Source organism: Camelus dromedarius, chromosome Y, assembly GCF_036321535.1.
Source record: "Camelus dromedarius isolate mCamDro1 chromosome Y, mCamDro1.pat, whole genome shotgun sequence".
NCBI lineage: Eukaryota > Metazoa > Chordata > Mammalia > Artiodactyla > Camelidae > Camelus > Camelus dromedarius.
In genome coordinates this window covers 13,577,293-13,599,892 of record NC_087473.1, presented here as the reverse complement: position 1 = coordinate 13,599,892, position 22,600 = coordinate 13,577,293, and the positions used below count along the sequence as shown (strand labels likewise).

Here is a 22,600-nt window from a genome sequence, read left to right as displayed (position 1 = left end):
AAAGTTAAAATTAATATATCATGGTAATATTAAGAACATGTATAAGATTATGATCTTTTGAAATAGTTAAAACTTTCTTAGTAATGATAAGGGAAATAGAAATTGTCAGTTATTTTTTTAACACCTTTAATACAGTTTCTCCCCACCCTGCCTTTTTTTTTCCAGGTAGTTTATGCCATGTTAATGCCTGCTGGTGCACCTTTGGCAGACGATTCCTCTGACTTTCAGTTTCACTTCTTGAAAAGTGGTGGTTTATCCCTTGTACTGAGTATGCTAACAAGAAATAACTTCCTGCCAAATACAGATACGGAAACACGAAGGGGTGCTTATTTCAATGGCCTTAAAATAGCCAAACTCCTGTTAACTGCTGTGGGTTATGGCCATGTTCGAGCTGTAGCAGAAGCTTGTCAGCCAGTTGTAGATGGTGCAGAGCCTATAAAACCGGTAAAAAAAATTTTGAAGCTTTATGGTTAATGTTTATTTTTTAAAATTAAACTTTTCAGTGATGTTAAGTAGAGAATGCAAATTCAGTTCAATCTATTAAGTTATGTTTGTTTGAAATGTAAATACTCTATTCGGATTACACTGATCTCAGAGGATACCTCATTCCCATTGAGTCCCTTTAAAAAAAGGGGTTTTTTGGGGGTTTTTTTTTTTTCAGTTGGTCTCATAAAAACTTCACTTAAATCTTCAGTTAACTTAAACATGAAAGGTATTTAAGAACAGGTAGTTAAGAAAAATTTATTTGGCAATGTTACCCATCTTTCCTCCCATCATGACCATTGCAGCTACCACAGCTAACAAAGAATCTCTTTACCCTGGTGGCATTCTTAAAGCACAGTCACCAGTTGTTCTCAAGATATGTGGGGATTTTGAGGCAAAGATTGAATCTCAACTAAGTTTGAGTTTATTTATATAAAATGATGACTTCATTAAATTGCTGAAGATAAAATGCTTTGAGGATACAGGTTTTTTTTCTTCTTTAGAAATGGGTTAGTTCTTAACTAGGGAAATTTGAATAATTTGTAGATATTTCATATTTAGAATCATTGATTATTTTAAGTGGGATAATAATATGGCAGGCTTTGTGTAAAAGAAGAGTTATGCTAAATCATTTCTAATAAAATTGGGTATCTGGACTTTCTCAAATAATCCTGGGGCGGTTTGGGCAGTTAGTGGGGCAGTCAATGAAATAAGTTTGAACTTTTGTTTATAATTATTGAACCTAGATAATGGGTACTTGAGGGTTACTTACATCCTTTCTACTTTATATAGTTTTGAAATTTTTGTTAAAAAGGGTTAAATATGTACAATAAAATTCAGAGAAGAAATTTGTAGTTCTCTGTCTTTTAAGTATGATTTTGTATTGTGACTTCTGTGTATATTTATATAGAAACAGGTAGGTTTTTCTCATGACCCTTTCCATAGGGCTTAATGAAGTAGAGATGCAGGGCAATTTTATGTATCTCCTGTCATTTTCCCTATAGGAAATGCCATTAAGGGTACAACTGATAACATAGGATAGGATCTAATTTCAGATTGTCAACATTCTAGTAAAGAGCTAAATGAAAAATTAGTATTAAAAATGTGCTTATTGTAGAACCATCTACAATATATGAAAGAGTTACAAATTGATAAATAATATAGCTATTGAGTAAAATCAGTTTTGAGTATTTTTTTCTCATGGTTTTAAGAACTTATCTATAACTTTAAGTAAAATAAAACTATGGTATCTTTTGCATGTTTATACTTTTATTGCTTGTTTTTTTAACTTAATTCCTTTTCTATGAAGAATTTGACACCTTTTTTTTTTAAATAGAAAATGCTCAGTTCTGTCAATATTATAAGTGAAAGGAAACAGTTGTTTTTACCTTGCAGAGCATATTGAATCCTTGTATCAGTTTATTTGAGTTGAACTAGAAATTAATATATTAATAAATAATTTCAGTGTAAAAGTGCTGTAAGACTTTGCTAACCCTAATTAGACCCTAATTAATTAGTGAAATTGAATTAGCAGTTTGAAAATACCATTTTACAAGAAATAGTCTATTATGCATCTGTTGTATGCCACAAATTGATTGAGGTGAAATGTTAACAAAAGCTTACGTGATTCCTATCTGTGTACAGGTTTGTTTAGGGCAAATTAATAATTGTCTAAGTATATTGAGTTCTTCTATGTTAATCATTATATTTTACCTCATTTAATCATTGATGTAAATTATTTGTTGAGTCAATCTTATTACTTCCTAATTTGAAAGCAAAAATTTAAAAGCTTTAAAGAAATGAAATAACTTGGCCCAGATAATAAAAATGATCTGAGAGTTCAACTAAGTGAAGTTGCAGGCTGATTTGGAAACATAACTAAATGTTTCTTCTTTAGAAATGGTTAGTTCTTAACTAGGGAAATTTGAATCATATGTAGAGATGTCATATTTAGAATCATTGATTATTTTAAGTGGGGTAATAATATAGTGGGCTAGGTTAGCTTTTTGTTTGAAATCTCATGTAGTAGCACCTGGCAAGTTGATCTTCAAATATTTATGACATAATTTAAATAATTAATATGTACATAACAATAAATAATAATAATAATTTAAACTTCTCTGATTTGACATTAGAATAGCTGGGAGCCTTATACCTAGTGTTCTTTGTCCACCTAGCAATTATAGGAACAGCTCCCAAATTCCTAAATTTCTTAAAACATCTGTTTTTGAAGAGTGTCTTTACCACAGTTTGACTGTAAAAGGAAAGTAGATAGAGAGGATGGCTAAGAATAAGCTGTGGAGACTTCAGCATGTTTTGGTGTTGAACATTAGAGCATAGGTAGCAAAAGTACCTTTGAACAAAATAAAGAACATTTTAAAGACTAAAAGGGTTGGAAGTGAGTGGTATAAATATAGAAATTAGGGAATAAGAAATTGAAAGTCTATCTGGTACCCCTAGTTTTCTTAGTCATATCATGGCAAGCATAGTCATCTGCTGTGTGGGAGGGCTTGAGAACGGATTTAACTGGAGACACAGTGAATGAGAAGCAAATGGTTGGGGGTTTTGTGATGTACAAATCTTTGACGTTTAGTTATGTAAGTTAATTTTTTTCAGATTAACCAGGTTACTCATGATCAAGCAGTTGTGCTACAAAATGCCCTTCAGAACACTCCTAATCCATCATCAGAATGCATGCTTAGAAATGTGTCAATACATCTTGCTCAACAAATATCTGATGAGGTTAGTATTAAACTTTGAAAATTCTGGAATCTTGAGTGATTTTTTTTTTATTACTCTTGATACAATCTTTACTTACTTATAAATAAATAAAAATTACCATAATTTGAGGTTAAATAATCTGATATGATCACTTTAGAGTCTGTCTTATTTTAGGTAAAGTTTATTAAAACTATTTAGTGTTATCTTTTAGTATTAGTACTTCAGAAAGTACTTTTTAAAAACTTTTAACAGACTTTTTGAGCTATAATTTATATTATATAAACTAGATCAAAATAAAACATGCTGAGTTTTCACACAATGATTAAACTAATGATATAATCAAGAAACAGATTATTTCTGTTAGCCCCGAAAGTTTTCTTTTCCTGGCTCCATGTGTTTACTGCTCTGCTTTTTGATACTGTATAATAGTTCTCATTTTCTTATAATTACATATATAGAATCACCGTATACTCTTTTGAGTCTAGGTTATTTCAGTCAGCATAATCTTGAAATGTGTCAGTTTTATATTATGTGTCAATAGTTCATTCCACTTTGTTGATAATATATTTTATGGTCCTCCTACATATTCTGTTGATGGACATTTGTGTTATTACTAGTTTTTTTTACTATTCAGAATAGAACTAGTTTGAAAATTCATCAGTAAGGCACAAGTGCTATACTATATGGCATATGTTTTCTTATTTCTGGGTGAAAACACAGGACTGGCTGGATAATTTTGGTCTCTGTGTTTTTAAAACTCCTGTGGAAAATATTAGAGCCAAGTTAGACTTTAACCTGAAGCATACTCTGTGGCTATAGCTGATGAAGATGTTTTTGCTTTGCATATATTTTATGACTTGATAGGATGATTTTTTTTTTTTTAAAGCAGGACCAATGCTACTCGGGACCTTAAAGACAATGTGAAGTATAGTCACTTTATAATTATTTCCACTATCACGTTCGCAATAAAAAATGTTTTGTTTTCTGATTATTTCACTTTAATATTCTGTCAATACTTCTAATTATTTTTTTTCAGGCTTCAAGGTACATGCCTGATATTTGTGTAATTAGAGCTATACAAAAAATCATATGGGCGTCAGGATGTGGAGCATTAGAGCTAGCATTTAGCCCAGATGAAGAAATCATTAAAATTTACAAGACGGTAAGTTATTATAGACATATATTCCTTTTATGTGTTTATTTTGCGCATGACTAAACTTTCATCTGCCAGTTTTAAAAATTATGTCACTTGTATCTAGTGGTTCAAAATAAACTTCTAGCTGTAGTTAAGAGGAGAATACATATATACAATTATATTTTGGAGGTAATCTACTATAGGATCTTACAGTAAGGTAGCTTTTTTCTAAAACTTTTTCCCTGTTTTGTAACTTGTCATTAGGTTGAATGTCATTAGGGTTGGTGCCATAAAGAATTTGCTTTTCCCAATTTCCTTTCATTTTTTTTTTTTTTTTCTAACTCTGTCCTTTGTAAATTTGGTAACTGTCTGGTGTGGAATCATGACATTCAGGTATTTTACTTACATCTTTCATAGCAGTCAAAAGTAGGAACAGTGTCCACCATTTAGATATTATCCCTGTTTCTCATTTGATTAAGCATATTATTTGCAGATATGAGACTTTCTTTAGCTTTTTGATTTTCCTGTCAGATTTACTCATATAGTCATTTCTGTATATATAAAAGGGGAGAGATAGGTAATGAAATTGTGTGACTTTGAATTATTTGAATGACTGTTCTAGACATTTATTATACTGGTTTTTTTTTCTTTTTTTGATGAGTGGAGGATTAAAAATTATTAGCTCCCAAGCTGAACATATTTTAGGTTGGAAAAATCTTACATAGCCTTCCTCAACATTTGTGTAAGCTAATTGCTTTTTAAATAAAATGACATTTTAAATAAGCTGTACAATGAAACCAATCAGAGACCCAAGTGCAATGCCAGAGTTATTCTGTACAAAGGAATATGATCAATGCAGAAATACACCAGTCATACCCAGAAGAAGTAGGAAACAACATTTAACTTTTATTGAGCATACTCCTTTAATCCCCTTTGGGATGTATTTGAAAGTGTCTCCAAGACAACATTGAAGAGGACTAAAGACAAATGGTCTTTATAGTAAGTGTAGGTGAGTTTTAAATACTGACTAGGAGGCTTGAGAATTTTTCCTAAATGTATCACCAGTAATTAACTCTTCATCATAATTTTGCAGACCACCAGTGCAAGCTATGAGCCAGACATGGAAGATGAACAGGTTTGCTGTGAAGCATTGGAAGTGATGACATTATGTTTTGCTCTAATTCCAACAGCCCTGGATGCACTTAGTAAAGAAAAAGCTTGGCAGACATTTATCATTGACTTATTATTGCTGTGTCCCAACAAGTAAGTGATTTTTTTGTTGTTTGTTAAAGAACGATGACCTTACTGTTTTAGGCAGAAGTGTATTAATTTTGGTCAAAATATATCTCAGAAGTCAAATAAGGAAATTTTTTCTTGTCTGCATAGCACTTTGATGTTTAGGAAACATGTATTTAGTAATATATTTCACTTAACTTAAATACATTTTTATTTCTGGGAAATGCCACGGTTGATTTTTTTTTCTAGTTCTTAATTGTGGTAAAGTATATAATTTGTAACAAGAAATTTGACATTTTAACAACTTCTAACTGAATGGCTCAGTGGCCTTAAGAACTTTTAGTGTTGAACTGTCATCACCAGTATTTCCTAAATTTTTCATCAACCTAAACACATTTTTAAGCAGTAACCTACTCCCATTTTCCAGATCTCTCTGCCACTTGTTACCTCTAATTTACAACCTGTCTCTGTGAATTTGTCTGTTGTCAGTAGTCATATAAATGGAATCACACAATATTAGTCCTTTGTGTTTCAGTTGTTTCACTTTGCATAATCTCAAATTCAAATACATAGCATGTTGAAGAATTTCCTTCATTTTTAAGGATGAATAATATTTCATTGTATGCATATATCATATATTTGTTTATATTTTCCTCTGTTTGTGGATGCTTGAATTGTTTCCACTCTTGGCTATTGTGAATAATTTTGCTGTGATCATTGCTGTGAACACATACATCTGTTAGAGTTCTTGTTCTCAGTTCTTTTGAGTATATAATTTGGAATGGATATGTTATGTAACTTTCTGAGGATCCACCAAACTGAGTTACACAGTGGCTTCACTGTTTTATACACCCACCAGCAATGTACAACGGTTTCAATTTCTCAGCACCCTCTTTCACGCTTGTTATTTCCTGATTTTTAAAAAAGTAAATAGCCATCCTGATGAGTGTGAGATGGTATCTCATAACAGTTTTAATTTTCACTTCCATTAATGCTTAGTGATTTTAAGCATCCTTTCATGTGCTTATGATATACCCTCTATGGAGAAATGTCTAAATAAACATTTATTAAGCCTGTTTTTTAACTAGGTTCTTTATATGATTTTAGGATAGACTTCTCCATTTATGTGATAAACACAATTAGAGTTTTTGAAAAAATTACATTAAATCTATGGATCACTTTGGTGGTATTGACATCTTAACAATATTAAGCATTTCAGTACATGAATACAGATTATCTTTTTGTTTATTTGGGTATTCTTTCACATCTTAGTTTTATTTATACTGAAGTATTTCATTCTTTTTGGTGCTATTGCAGGTGGAATTGTTTTCTTAATTTTCTTTTGATTTGTTCATTAGTAGTACATAGAAATACAGGTGATTTTTGTGTTTGATTTTTATGTTTAATAATTTTGCTAAACTAAATTGCTCTATGGATTCTTCAGGGTTTTCTTTATCAGAGCATGTCATTTGCAAAAAGAGGTAGATTTTTACTTCTCCCTTTCCAACTTAGATGTGTGTATCATTTGCCACCTTCTTGATTACTTGCTCTGCTATGTTGAATGAGGTGGTAATAGCAGGCATCCTTGTCCTGATCCTGATACAGACAGAAAGCTTTAAGTTTTTCATCACTGAGTATGTTATTATCTGTAAGTTTTTCATGTATGTCTTTACTCTGTTGAGAAAATTCCTTTTTATTCCTGGCTTATTAAGCATTTTTATCATGAAAGGATTTTATCATTTTTCAGGGTTTTTTTTCCTGAATCAATTGACATGGTCATGTCATTTTTTTTCATTTATTGTATTAATGTGATGTATTAGGATTACTGATTTATATATTGTCTCACTCTTGCATTCTTGGAATAACTCTCACCTGGTCATGTTGTACACTTTTAGTATACTTCGGAATTTGGTTGCTAATATTTTGTTGAGGATTTTAAGTATATTTTGTTATGCTGAAAATTTACTGTTATAAAGTCTCCACTTAAGTGAAAGATATTTACACGATTGGGCAGTAGAGCTCTGAAACTTTTTCAACTTTCAAAACTAAGACTGTTCTCACTAAATACTGATTCTCCAATCTGTCTCACCACCACTACTTCCCCTACCCCCTTCCCCTTGGAAAATGACTTTCTGCTTTCTGTTGCTATGATTTTGACTACTTTATATACTTCATATAATTGAAATCATACAGCATATGTCCTTTATAACTGGCCTGTTATGCTTAGCATAATGTCCTCTAGGTTCTTCCATGTTGTGGCATGTAACCAAGGATCTCCCTCTTTTTTAAGGTTGCGTAACAGTATACCACGTACAGTGTATACCACATGTTCTTTATCCAATCATCTATTGATAGACTTCTGGGTTGCTTCTGTTGTGAATAATTCTCTGATGAATGTCAGTATGCAAATATCTCTTTGAAAGCCTGCTTTGAATTCTTTTAGATATATACTCAGAAGTGGGATTGTTGAATCATAAGGTAATTCTAGTTTTAATTTTTTAATGACTCTATATACTGTTTCCTGTGGTGACTGCACCATTTAACGTTCCCACTAGCAGTGCACAAAGGTCCAAATTTAACCACATCTTTGATAACACCTGTTACTTTGATAGATGTTGGCATTAGAATAAATTAGGAAGTATTCTCTCCCTTAAAATTTTTACAAAAGAAGATTTGTTTAATTCTTCGTTGTTCAGTAGAATTTAATAGCGAATCCTTTTTGCTCCTGTGCTTTTCTTCATTGAGTGATGTTTTTGATGACTGTCTCAGTCTTTTTGTTATAGATCTTTGTATAGGTCATTGTCTTTTTTAAATCTAATTTAAAAAAATTCTCCTTCCCCTTGGATTATAGATATATATTTGTTAAATAAAAGGGGCGTGTGTGTATAGTTAACGTGATTTTTTTTGGATATGTGTACATCTTGTGAAATGATTGTCACAAAAAAATCTACGTAAAGTGTTTCTCAACTCAAAACGGGTTTTTTTTGTTTGACATAGTAAGTCTCTTGGATCAACTCTCTTTGCAGACACAATGTGTTATCAAATATAGTTACCAACTGAGCATTATTCTGGCTGTTACACCTTAAATATCTGTGCTTGATAGGATTTTTAAGATTCCACAAGTGAGTGAGATAATACAGTTTTTATCTTCTTGGGTCTGGCTTATTTCACTTAGCACAGTGAACTCCAGATTCATCCATGGTGTCACAAATGGCAAGATTTCCTTCTTTTTAATTGCTGAGTAAATACCCTGTTGTATATATTTATTATAATTTCTTTTATACAGTCTTCCATCTGTCAGCAGATTCTTAGATTGCTTTTGTGACTTGACTACTGTGAATAATGCTGTGCATCATGTAAATGTTAATATCACTTGAAGATACTCATTTCATTCTGTTCTACATACCCAGAAGTAGGATTGCTGGATTATATGGTAGTTCTATTTTTAGTTTTTTAAGAAACCTTTTTAATGTTTTCCGTAATAGATGTACAAATTTATATTGCCACAGGTAGTGTTCAGGGGTTCTCTTTTATTCACATCCTTGCCAACATTTTGCTACCTCTTGACATTTTGAAAATAGCCTTCCTAACAGTTGTAAGGTGATTTGGTTTTGATTTGAATTTCCATGATGATTAATTGACCGAAGCTTGTGGGTTCATTTCTAAGTGAAATGATGTTGATGAATGAAACCTCAGTACAATTTGCCAGTATAATGAAGGTAGAGGAGCAGGAACACTGGATTTTTGGCTTTTGGAGACTAATTTGGACTATAAACGGCAGACATAACATGTTAATTCACACATCACATCATTCATACTCTTAAGTTTAATTTTGTTTTTGCTGGTATAAAATTTCTCTTGAGATAAAAGTTGTTAAAGATTTTCCCAAAGGCAGTCCAAAGGAAAGGTATCTCTTAAGGATTATGCTTGGTATTGGCAGAATTTTTGCCATTGAATTGTTAAGTAGGATTAATAGTCAAGTAACTTCTACTAGTGGGGGAAATACTTGAAAGTAAGTTATAAAGTGACTGTCTTGGGTTTGTTTTGCTTAAAATTTTTATCTTGTTCCACAAGATTAAAAAAAATAAATATATGCACAAGAAAATATAGGACAATAACAATGAAAATAAATGAAGATTTGAAAAATTACAGGTTGAAAAGTTAAGATGAGTTCAAAGAAGCTTAATCCCTGGCACTGCACTTAAAATCCTTCATGTTTGCACCACGAATTTATTTCAGAGCTCTAAAAGCTAGGAAGAACAGAAACATTGTATTTATCCATAGAAATGTAATTTATAATATTCAGTTACCATTTTAACTATTAGGCTCTATCTGGTATCAGGGACTCTCTCATCAATAAAATCTGAAAGAGCTTGCTTTGGTCAAAAATTAATGAGATCACTATTCAGAACCTGAAATGAGTAAGCAAAATTGAAGTTACCACTGAATGTTATGGGAAAGCTATGCCAGTTGGGCAGTCTCTGAGTAAAGCAGACAGTATGCAGTTTAAGGCATTGACAGTTTTACACAGGTGTCAGTGGGTTGACATTATTTTTATATCCAGGTTATTCAGATGAGAATGGTTATTACTAGACAGGTGTGTTCATTGGAGTCTTTTCCTAATTACCTGGCTTTTGGAGGGGCCTGGGGAGAGGTAAGTAGGTTTGTCTATTTCTTTACTTATTTATTTATTAGTGGAGGTACTGGGAATTGAACCTAGGACCTGGTGCATGCCAAGTACGCACTCTACCACTGAGATATACCCTCCCCATCCTCACCTTTAAAAGTCCCCAATTAACTGACTTAAAAGAAAGGACTGGCAGTGTTTTGTTTTGTTTTGTTTTTAAAGAAAGGGCTGGCAGATGTTTGCAAAAGCTTTTTCACGACGCAGTTGTCTTTTATTAATTAAAGACTTCGATTTACCGTGACGACAGGACACCTATATTCCCTTAAATTTGAGTGAATTTTTAATTTCTTATTTTCTAATGAGATAATAGAGGCCTCTAGCTTGTAAACAAGCAGTGTTTACCATCTTGGTAACTGTTGAGCCTCTCCTATGTTGTACATTTCAGAGTCACGGCAATAAACTAAATCGGTATTTCAGAGAGATCAATATGTTATACAACATTCTTAAAAGATAAAGACAAATAATAATAAGATGATGTTCCTGGTACTGAGATTAGAAGCAGACTTTTTCTAAAGTTTCTCAAATAGATGATATTATAATTTTTCATGTTTGAATGGCCCCTGAGTTTCTGAAAAGTAAACATGACTGCACCTAAGAATTTATATGCCTAAGAAGTTCCTAGGTTCTCAGATAATGCTACTGTTGGTCTGACAACCATATTTTGAGAGCCACTGACATATCACTGTTAGCTTCATCTTTTCCAGAAGTTGTTTGCGTCAAAGCACAGTTCATTGAAAAAAAAAAAAAAAAGATGTATACACTTTTACTGCATGTCATCTTGTATAGCATCTATTGGGGTGTTTCCAGATTGTTCCAAGAGATGTTTTGAAAGATACCATGCAGATAAAACTTATTTTATTCAAGTGTGCTTGCCCTTACAAAGACTCAAAATTCAGACAGTAAAATATTTTGAATCAGTAATTTCCAACTGGTTTGGTTACATTTTGAGGTTTTACTCCATGAAAAATAGCTTAGATATATATCTAATCTGTTACTAAAACTAAGTGCTAGTGGTGTATATGACCTTGTAATGTTACTATTAATTTGTCTTCCCTGTTAAAGATAAGCCAGTGTGGGAATCTTCCATATTAACGATAAGTCAATACTGGAGTTATTTATTATTGTTTTTATTCATGAGAGTAATACATTAAATAGAAAATGTTTTTATTTCAGAACTATTCGTCAGTTGGCACAGGAGCAGTTTTTTTTAATGTGCACCAAATGTTGCATGGGACACAGACCTCTGCTTTTCTTCATCACTCTGCTTTTTACCATTTTGGGGGTGAGACATTTTTTAATGGACTTATCAATATGATTCATTCTTAAATGAAGGACATTCAAGAAATTATGCTTTTAGATTTTATTAAAATTGTTAGTTATGTTTAATAAATAAAATAGTGTAATCGTTTCCCATTTTCTATGCTATTTGTAGATTGGTTTTTATTTGACTTTTATAAATACTTAAGGAAAAAAGTACACTACTTTCTTTGAAAAATAGAAATTAAAGATCTTTTTTTAATGTCATTGATATAGGGTTACTGCCATTGAATTTATCAGTTCTCTGGGTTTTTAAAAAAATTAACATACATTTTGAGCATACATAGCCTTGTGAATTCATATTGTTTTCAATTATCTTTCAGAGCACAGCAAGAGAGAGGGGTAAACATTCAAGTGACTATTTCACTCTTCTCCGGCACCTTCTTAATTACGCTTACAGCAGTAATATTAACGTACCCAATGCTGAAGTTCTTCTCAACAATGAAATTGATTGGCTCAAAAGAATTAGGGTAATTTGCAAAATACTCAGTTTATTACCTCATTGTCAAGTCATCTCTTATTAAAAGAGCGTTTATATATTTGATTATGTTAAGCTAAAAAGAAAAAAAAAAGAAACCCAGGAATAATATAAATGAAAAAATACATACTTTTCACTGGTTAAGCAATAACTCATGATTCATGTAAAGAAGGTACAACTGATTTATATAAATGTATAATATATGTCTTATTTTAGAGTTGGAATTTGGAGTCCTGATACTCATTTTTTTCCAGTTTGCTATTTTTGAAAATTTTTTTGCAAATTATTATTATATTTAATATAGATTCTTAAAGTTTTTGTCTAAATAAAAGTGTATGATAGGTTAGTATTTGTATATAACAATTTTGTGCCTTTTACTTTATACAGAGTCCTGTGACAATACAGAATTTCATGAGAATGTTATTTCTGAAATGTGTAGTTTGACCTTTAGGTTAGCGTTCTTCTACTTTTGTATAAAACCTACTTTTAGAATTTCTCAACCTTGGCATAATTGACATTTTGGATTGACTACTTGTTTTGAGGAACTGTGCTGTGTATTGTAGGATGTTGAGTAGTATTTCTAACTGCTAATCACTAGTACTTCAGTAATACCCCTTTCTTCTCAGTTGTGAAAACCAAAAATATTTCGAGACATTGCATATTCTCTTGAGACAAAATTGCACTTATTTACTGTTTGAGATAGAGTTCTATAGAAGAAATAAGAAAATACATGAATGGAAAGGTTTGGCAACATTATATATGAGGTATTACGCTCCTCTTGCACTGCTTTGTTCTGATCTTTGTTTTCCTCCTTTTCTGTGAGTTAGACCTAAAATATTTTTCCTTTGACAGGATAACGTTAAAAATACAGGTGAAACAGGTGTTGAGGAGCCTGTTTTGGAAGGCCACCTTGGGGTAACAAAAGAGTTACTGGCCTTTCAAACGCCTGAAAAAAAGTATCATATAGGTTGTGAAAAAGGAGGTGCTAATCTTATTAAAGTAAGTTTTAAGTTTTAATATAACTAGTTATCATAACTATTTGAATGTCTGTTAACAAATCTTGTCTCACTGAGCTCTGTACTATTTTTTGTCTATATCTTGGCATTTTTTCTTATTATTTATCTTGTGAAAACCTTTATTTCTCAGAAGCTTAAGTAATTTTTAAATAAATGTGTACCTCCCTCTATTCAAGAGATGTTAAATTAATTATAAATTAAAGCTCAGAAAAATGTTTGAGAAAGTTTACAAGCAGCATTAATTGACTTTGGTATTTAGTAAATCTGAATTTTTACTTGATTAGACTTTAAAATGAAACCTCTGCCTTGCAAGACTGTTCATTTTTTATGTTCAGTGGATTTCTTCAGGTGTATATTATAATTCAGGGAAAAAGAATCTCATTTGATGTATTTAATTTTTATTTAAAAGAAGTTCATTTCAGTTCATATTTGATTAAAGGAGTAGGTTTATTTAGAATATTTTTTATTAAAGTTAACTTTTTAAAATATCTTAAATCTGGAAAACTGAGTATGTGTATTAGTTTTAATGTTTTGAAATAGAATTTTATTTGAAAATACAAAAATTTTTTGAAATGTAATGAGGTGTTTGATTGTATCAAATAATTAGAAGACAATTTCATTCTAAAGGACATATTTTTCCTAAAATAAATATTATTGCTAATAACGTTTATAATCTATTTTTTTCAACTCTTTAGGAACTAATTGATGATTTCATCTTTCCTGCCTCCAAAGTATACCTGCAATGTATGAGAAATGGAGAACTGCCAGCTGAGCAGGCTATCCCAGTCTGTAGTTCACCAGTTACAATCAATGCTGGATTTGAACTACTTGTAGCATTAGCTGTTGGCTGTGTAAGGAATCTCAAACAGATAGTAGACAGATTGACTGAAATGTATTATATAGGCACAGCAATAACTAGTAAGTATTTTAATTTGTAAAGCTGTTTTTGTTGATTAATAATATTTCTATGTTTAAAATTTTTTCTTTTAAAAACATTTAATTTTTGTTTTTAGCAACTATAGAATGATTTTATTAATTATAGTATTAAGACCATTATAAGCACAGAACCTTTGTACAAAAAAAATTTCCAAATATATAGAGAGAGGAGAGGTTTGAAAACATTGGGTTTTTTTGTTTAAATTAACTTACTTTGCTTATAAATTTCATGATGATATTATTAACATAAAAGAAGACATTCACTAAAAATATTAACTTCCTACCCAGTCTTGGTCCAGACATTGTCCCTGTATATGCAAGTTGTACATATGTATCTCCCTTTGTTTAGTTTTTTCTTTTTAATACAAAAGGGAATATATTGCATACACTTTGTTTTGTTTAATTTTGCATTTAGTAAATATCTATTCCCACATAAAGGTTGATGTATGTATAATGTAATGTTTTTTATTTAAAGTTCTGTATTTAAGGTACTTAAGTAAAGGAAAGACTTTGGTTACACCAGGAAAATTTAAAGATACGTACTGTGGCACAAATTGTAAGAATCAAAATTTAATTTACCATTTCAAGGTTGCTATAGTGGTGATGGAATTTCTGCTGAGATTAATTTGTCAGCACAACAGAGCTACCAGTGGACAGAACTGTTATTTTCATGTATAAAGATCTTTTTTTCTTCCCTTAGCTTGTGAAGCACTTACTGAGTGGGAATATCTACCGCCTGTTGGACCCCGCCCACCAAAAGGATTTGTGGGCCTCAAAAATGCTGGTGCTACCTGCTACATGAATTCTGTGATCCAGCAGCTATACATGATTCCTTCCATCAGAAATAGTATTATTGCAGTTGAAGGCACAGGTAGTGATGTAGATGATGATATGTTTGGTGATGAGAAGCAGGACAATGAGGTAAGTCTTATTTATAAATTCATTTTTTTCTGTGTTACAGGATGTTGATACAATACTGTTTTTCTCTGTTAGAATGCTATACTTCTCATAGAATGTTTTTTGAACTGCATTTGATTACAGAATAAGAATCTCTGAGGCACCACCTCTAGCACTTTTAGTAGTCATTATCTAACGGACTTTAAACTGCAGGTGATAATGTCTGTCAGAGATTTTCTGTTTGTTTTGTTTTGTTTTTAAACAAGCAAGGGGTAGGGCAGTGGGGAAAAGCAGAAGTTAATGTAATCATGTCTTGTGGGGCATGATAATTATATGTCATTTGTAAAGTGTTATCTTTATTTAAAATTATTCAATTATGTTTTCATTCTTTCACTTTTTTTCAGTCTTTTACTTTTAAATATTATATTGATTCTATGTTTTGTATTTATCACTTTCATAATCTGTACTTATTCTTAGGATACTTTAAATATTTTTCTCAGAATATGGATTTTTCTGGCAAGGAAACAAACTTGTCTGCTACTTTGAATAATACCACATAGTCTTAGTAACAGTATTAATTAACAATAATAGATAGGCAGTGCAGAATAAAGCAATAGAAAAGTTAGATTTTGGTTGCAGATCAGAATAAGTATAGCTAACTTTTTAGTTTTTTTCTTCATACAAGTTTCTAGCAATTAATAAAGACAGCATATTCTAACCATGGTGAATTTCTCTCATTTCTACATATCTTTGCTTCTCTCTCCAAGACTAGTTTGGCTCTGAAGTATTACTCCATCACTTATGGACATTCTGTAACATAAACTTTCCTTTACTCTTCACAGATCTGATAAATCATACCATCCAGGCATTTGGGTCTGGGTAGGTTTTACTTTTCTTAGAATCACTATTTGGGTTGCCTACACCACTGCCTGGTTGAAAAGTAGTGTTTGAAACAAAGTTGTAGTTTAAATCCTAGTTCTATAGCCCGTGTTACTGCTAGAATGCTGAGTTAACATAGAGATGGGTAATCGTATTCAGAAGAAGAATATAAGGTAGATAAAACAGAATTTCAAGTTAGGCATTCATCCTTTGCTAGTTGATCCTAGTGCTTTATGTTCTCTCAATACTACAGTGCGGTTGTCTGCCTATTTACTAGTTTATTTCATAGACTGTGAACTTTTCAAAAGCAAATAGTTTACTTCTGTATCATAAGCCTCAGGCATAAAGCAAAGCATATAAAAAGATTTCCAGTTCTCTGTAAAACAACTAAACTTCGTTTTGTAAAGGAATTAAGACTTTTAGACCTTCTGTCTATGCTACTTGTTGCTACCAAAGTTACTCTTACTTGCTATGTTTATGGAACATTAATAATTTTTGTATCATAAACTATCTCATACAATCTACGAAGGATGCATTATCTCTCAAGAAAAAGCAGAATCCTAGAAACACTGTTTGTTACATAAAGCACTCATTTGTCTCCAGGCCAGTCTACTCAACTAAAGCTTTTTGTCTTAAACTGTTTCCAACATGAGGACTATTATTCTGTTATGCTTTTTTAATGGTAACCCATTTGTGAATTCGTGGGGATAAGAATTAATATTATAAATTGAATGTTATATGGAATATAAAATAATACAAGTCATTCGTTCGTTTGTATTTGTTTCAGTTTTACTATACTTTAAAAATTAAATTAGTTTATCAATTATGTTTTTTGATCTTCAGAGTAATGTTGATCCCCGAGATGATGTATTTGGATATCCTCATCAATTTGAAGACAAACCAGCATCAAGTAAAACAGAAGATAGGAAAGAGTACAATATAGGTGTCCTGAGACACCTTCAGGTTATATTTGGTCATTTAGCTGCTTCCCAACTACAATACTATGTGCCTAGAGGATTTTGGAAACAGTTCAGGTAAACTACAGGTGGATGATGATTTCAGTTTTATGAAAATCTCATATATATTAAAATTATATAATTATTTCATATTTAGATAATAGTAATATTTTTATTATCCATCTTAGGTACCTTTTTCTTTATCATTGTCCCAATAGTTGGAAGTAAAAATTACCATAGTAAAGAAAGGTAGTATTCTTTAGTTTCTTAAGATGTCATTAACTTTTTATTATGGAAAACTTCTTAATTATACAAAAACAAAATACAAAAATGTAGTCATCTGGATTTATCAGGTCTCACCTGAAGCAAATGCCAGACCTATTTTTTTAATCTATTTGGCAATTTAATTTTGTGTCTGCTTTTTTAGATTTTTTTAAATAAGCATTATGGTGTTACTGTTATCACACCTAAATAAAAACTTAACTTATCTTCCAGTCATTGTTTAAATTTAATACAATTTTTAAAAATTTTTAGTTTCTTTTTTAACAGGATTATGGTTTATGTACTGCAGTTGGCTGATAAGTCTCACAAGTCTCTCTCTCTTTCTCTCTCTCTGTTCTGAGTTAGTTGGCTTTTGAGGAGGGGAGATTGTTTATTTTGTTTGTGTGGTTTTTGTTGTTGTCAATTACCAATGAAGAGACTAGGTACTTTGCCCTGGAAAATTTCCCCTGGTCTGAATTTTCCTAACTGCATTCTAGTAGTGTTTTTAGTATTTTCTTTGTCTCTGTCCCTATACTTTTTAGGCTTACAGAATATATAGTCTCTCTCAACTACTCAACTCTGCTATTTTAACAAGAAAGTAACTGTGAACAATACATAAATGAATATAGGGTGTGGCTCTGTTGCAACAGAACTTTGTTCATAGTCACTGAAATTTGTATTTCATATTACTTTCACCTACTGTTTTGGTTGTTTTAGCCATTTAGATATATATGAAACCATTCTTACCTCTAGGATGACATAGGTAGTGGGCTGGATTTGATTCATGAGCTATAGTTCACCTTAGCCATCATCAGGAGGCTTGAGCAGATTCAGGAATGTTATTCCCCATTTGGAGTGGGCAGGACTACTTCATAGGTGGTAGTTTCCTGTCTTTGGGTAGATACAAAATGTCTCTTTAGTTTTGCAATACAAAAGAGTCATTTAGTCATCAGTCACTAAGTCCATTTCATTTGGTTACAAAATGGCAGTATTCTGATTTTATTATTGATTGTTATAAACTAGATTGGATCCGTAAAGAAAAGCTTCCCTTGCTGATTAGTTAATTAAACTTAATTATTGTGCATATCTATCTGTAAGAAAACTAGGATAGATACTGTTTGATTTTTTGGTATTTCTGTAGTTTGTAAAGTAATCATATAATTTCCTAGCATCCCACTGTAGTAACCAATAAAAATTCATGTATTTTTAGGCTTTAAAAAGTCAATTGCATTTTGATCTGGTTTCTTTTCTTTCACTAATTTTATCAAGGCCTACTTTGGTCATGCCCTGCTACCGCTGTAACCACACAGCTCTAATTACTGTGTAGAAGAAGGCTTCAGTCCTTCATAGGAGCTTAGAATTCTTTCAGCAAAGTACCTCCTAAGTAGATTGGAGGTGGGTAAGCAAAGAGATCGTGTGATTTCTAAGTCATTCTTTCTGTTCCAATCAGGGCAGTACCATCCATTCATTCATTCACTCATTCATTTATTTAAGATATAAAAGTTTATCACATATTTCTCTTGAAAATCACAAATTTATAGACTGTGATCCCCACTTATATATTTTACAATTTCAAGTATCATCTTATGTTTTAAGAGTGATTTGCGTACACAAGGTTTCCTACCAGACATGCACCTTTCCTCTTTAAGTTCCATCACCTGGCATCACCCTTCTCTCTACCTATTACTGTACAGATTTTTTTTTTCATGGTTTATCCTGTCTCTGGCTTAAGATTTTTTTTTCCAGTATTCTAGTCTGTTCTCGTTCTTAGCGATTACTATACTCTACTTTGACCTTTTACCTTAAAAATCTTTCACTCAGTTGTTTGTGTGCATGTATATAATTATAATTAGCAAAATCTATATTACATGCATGTATGTTTCTGTATTTACAAATATTTATAGATGTATCTAGATGTACAGATGTGTATAGTTTTACTAATTATAATGCAAAATTATGTTTCTAATGTAAATGTACTAAATTATGTGTTTGCACTAAATATGTATTTATGGTTTTTGTCTTCATAGATATTCCCTCCATATAATGGTGGGACTCTCACAATTTTTTGACCACTTTTGTACTACTGTCTAACATAGTGTGTGCTCTTAATGTGTTTTTTCTTTTTTAAAAAAATCAAATGTTAGAAAAAGGTAAAACATGTAATTGTTAATACAAAAACAGTTTAAAGAACAAATTTAGGTAACTTCAAAAAACTATTTTAACCGAGGTACTGATAAGCTAAAAAAAGTTGGTTTCACGAAATTAAGGTTTGACTACTGACATGTTAGTGTTAGGGAATTTAGTGGGAGACTTGAGGTTTGGTATCTTGATTGTGGCAGTTCTTACGCAACTGACTATATAAAGGTCTCATACTATGCTCCAAAAAGATTGAATATTACTGTATGTAATTTTTAAAATAATTTTTTAATTAGAAGCCAGTGTTTCATTTTTTCAATTGCTCTTTTGTGGAGAGGGGAGTTGTGGGGAGGTAATTAATTTAGTTTATTTATTTTTAATGGAGGTATGGGGATAGACCCTGGGACCTCATGTGTGCTAAGCATGCTCTGTACCACTGAGCTATACCCTTTCCCCAGAAGCCAGTGTTTTAAATTGTAAAAGCACACCACACACACACAAGAAGATAAATGTCCTTATCTGGTTTAAAATTTTTTCTTGTCTTTTGATAAGTGAGTATGTTTCTTCTCTACAGTGTATATATCCTGTAAATATTAAATTACATATTGTTTTTGATCTTCCAGCATGACCTGGATTTTTGCAGCAGCAGTTTTCATTCTGTGTGCACACAATTGATATTCGTTTTCTCAGGATTAATTGACCTAAATTTTAAATTCATTCAGGTTACAGAAAAATAAAATAACTGTAAAGCAGAGAACATTTTTCATTTGGAGAAGTCATTTTAGTTAGGTACTAAGTTGTTAGGAACTTTGTGATATAGCACTCAAAATTTAAGCTCAATTAAATAACAACATAGTATTGTAACATCCATGTAAGACTAAGTTTTCCTTCTCATGTTAATGGACTGTTCACTTGAATTTGAAATGCATGAATATACTGTTACATAAAGTAATACCATTCAGAGTGCCTGTGCCTCATTGTTGTTTACTATAATTCTTCAACACTAGAGTACCAGTTTCAGTGTGAGCATAACTTTGGATACCATTGCCACCCAATACATAATGTGTATTGTTTTATTTCTACTTCCTGTATACAAGAACAAAGTTTCAGCTTGCATTTCTAATGTCATTATCATTTTTATTGTTACAGAAAGTAAAATGGAGATATTCTGGGAATGAAGAATACCGCTTATTTTATTCTGTATTTTCCTTAGGCTTTGGGGTGAACCTGTTAATCTACGTGAACAACATGATGCCTTAGAGTTTTTTAATTCTTTGGTGGACAGTTTAGATGAAGCTTTAAAAGCTTTAGGACATCCAGCTATGCTAAGTCAAGTCCTAGGAGGTTCCTTTGCTGATCAGAAGATTTGCCAAGGCTGCCCACATAGGTAAGTACTAGTTAACGTTTTTGTTTTGGGTTTTGTGGAGGTAACTAGAGTTTTATTTATCTGTTTTTAATGGAGGTACTGGGAATCAAACCTAGGAGCTCATATATATCAAGCACGCACTCTACTATTGAGCTATACCCTCCCCCCATTAACATTTTTAATATATACTTTGTATTGGTCTTTTTTTTAATAATACAAATAAAATTTTTACTGGGACTTACATATGAAAGCAAAGTGCCAATTATTATATCCCAATGTTAGACCTCACAGTTTTGTAGGGGTTTTTTCTTTTTCTGTAATATTTGGTTATTGTTACTGTAGTCAGTATCTCATTATTTTGTCTTACATTCTTATGTTTTGTCTTATCCTAGGAAATAAAATGGAATTTTCCATAAATCCATAGTTACTACTTAGGATAATTACCTGGTGTATATTAGAATAATATTTGAACTATCTTAATGATAGTTTAAAGATAGTGTCTCAGCTGGCAGGTCTGCAGTATTAATTCCTGTTCTTAGCTTGAGATATGTTAGATATGTTTGCACAAAAGAGATCAATTTATTAAGAGTTTCAAATGAAAATAAATAATTCTTGGTTAGTGTTAATAGTTCAGAAAGTTTATTGATGGACACTCATTTATGCCTGTTGTGTGGAAGTTTTATTTTGACTTCTTGTTATGTTCACAAAATATTGATATGAAGCCTTCTTACAGCTAAATAATAAGGTAGTAGTTTCTAAAAACTCATGTATCCTGTAAACCTAAGTTTAGTGTGAGAAGATAAAGCAGATTTTTTTGAAGCTAGTAAATGAGTTGTGAAAAGGTAATATTAAATAAATGAGAAACTCATATTATATTGTATATTATATTATATTGTATATTATATTATATTATATTATATTATATTATATTATATTATATTATATTATATTATATTATATTATATTATATTATATTATATTACATTACTGTTCAGTAGAAGTGGGGAGACATTTATTCCCTAGCTTGGGCAAGTTTGGGTTCTTATGAAAGACTTTTTACATTAAGTGGAAAATAAAAATTCAGCTCTGTCATCTGTTCCTATCAGTCCTCAATTTTTTACTTAGTTTTCAAAATTACTCATAGATTGTTTCACTTTGCTCTGTTAAATGAAAATACTCATTGTGCAGAGGAAGGACATGTTCCAGTGAAACTAGGCTTATTGTTGATAAGACATTTTAGGAGTATGTAAATCTTCTTAATGTTATAGAACATTGGGATGTTTTGAGGGGGGTGCTTTTTGGTTTTTTTTTTTTAAGTGTTGTATGTTTCAGGAGAAACTGTTAATCTCCGTTTATCCTCTAGGAGTTTTTTTTTTCTCTGTGGACAGGTTTCTGTCACAGTAGCAAAATATGTAATACACCATTCATAAATACTTCTGTTTATGTACTTGTTTTGTCTTCCTGAATGACAAGTTCCTAAATCTGAAAGACTGTCTAAAATGTATCATCGTCTCCATGTGCTTTACGCATGGTGTAGACACTCTTGATATATTGGTTTGGTTGATGGATTTAATGATTAAGGATGTATTCTCTCTGAGGATGTATTTATCGTATTTTCTGAATTACACAAAGCCCCTTTTGTGTAAAATCACTGTAATCTTAGTTGTTGACTGCATCCCACATTTCTTACTCTACTACTTTTTATGACTCTACTACTTTTTAGAACAGAAGGGTGTTGGATATTTCAACTTGTACATTAGGTTAGAACTTGACATCTTAGTGCTATAAACATTAGTTGCTACTTTGTATTACACCAGTGGAGGAGTATTTAAAAATTCAGTTCATGAGTAGCCTTTTTTCTAAACTTGATGAATTTTTACCTTTACCCTACCATGAATTACTACTATTTAAATAACACAGATAACAGTGCAAGATAATACAAAAATCTTCAGCGGTGAGGCCAGACTGGCTTCAAATCAGCACTCTGCCCAGTAAAGTGGACTCTGCTTTAATCTCTTTGTCATATCCTTTATTCATCACCTTGTCCCCACTCCAGTTTCCATATCTGAGAAAGAGACAGATATGTATCTCTAACA

At 31.5% G+C, this 22,600-nt stretch overlaps 1 protein-coding gene across 5 annotated transcripts in view; it reads left to right on the top strand.

Moving 5' to 3' along the window:
• Positions 1-22,600, top strand: part of LOC135320462 (probable ubiquitin carboxyl-terminal hydrolase FAF-X) — a 102,870-nt gene that overhangs the window by 67,448 nt on the left and 12,822 nt on the right. For all 5 annotated transcript variants that reach the window (XR_010379615.1, XM_064483609.1, XM_064483607.1 and 2 more), the window contains 11 exons: positions 166-444; positions 3,100-3,225; positions 4,241-4,366; positions 5,433-5,602; positions 11,436-11,544; positions 11,903-12,049; positions 12,910-13,056; positions 13,769-13,991; positions 14,710-14,930; positions 16,629-16,819; positions 20,352-20,525. Coding sequence is in view for 4 of the 5 variants with exons in the window: in XM_064483609.1 (XP_064339679.1) it covers positions 166-444; positions 3,100-3,225; positions 4,241-4,366; positions 5,433-5,602; positions 11,436-11,544; positions 11,903-12,049; positions 12,910-13,056; positions 13,769-13,991; positions 14,710-14,930; positions 16,629-16,819; positions 20,352-20,525 (1,913 nt within the window). In the remaining variant the exon portion in view is untranslated. The remainder of the gene's footprint in view (positions 1-165; positions 445-3,099; positions 3,226-4,240; positions 4,367-5,432; positions 5,603-11,435; positions 11,545-11,902; positions 12,050-12,909; positions 13,057-13,768; positions 13,992-14,709; positions 14,931-16,628; positions 16,820-20,351; positions 20,526-22,600) is intronic.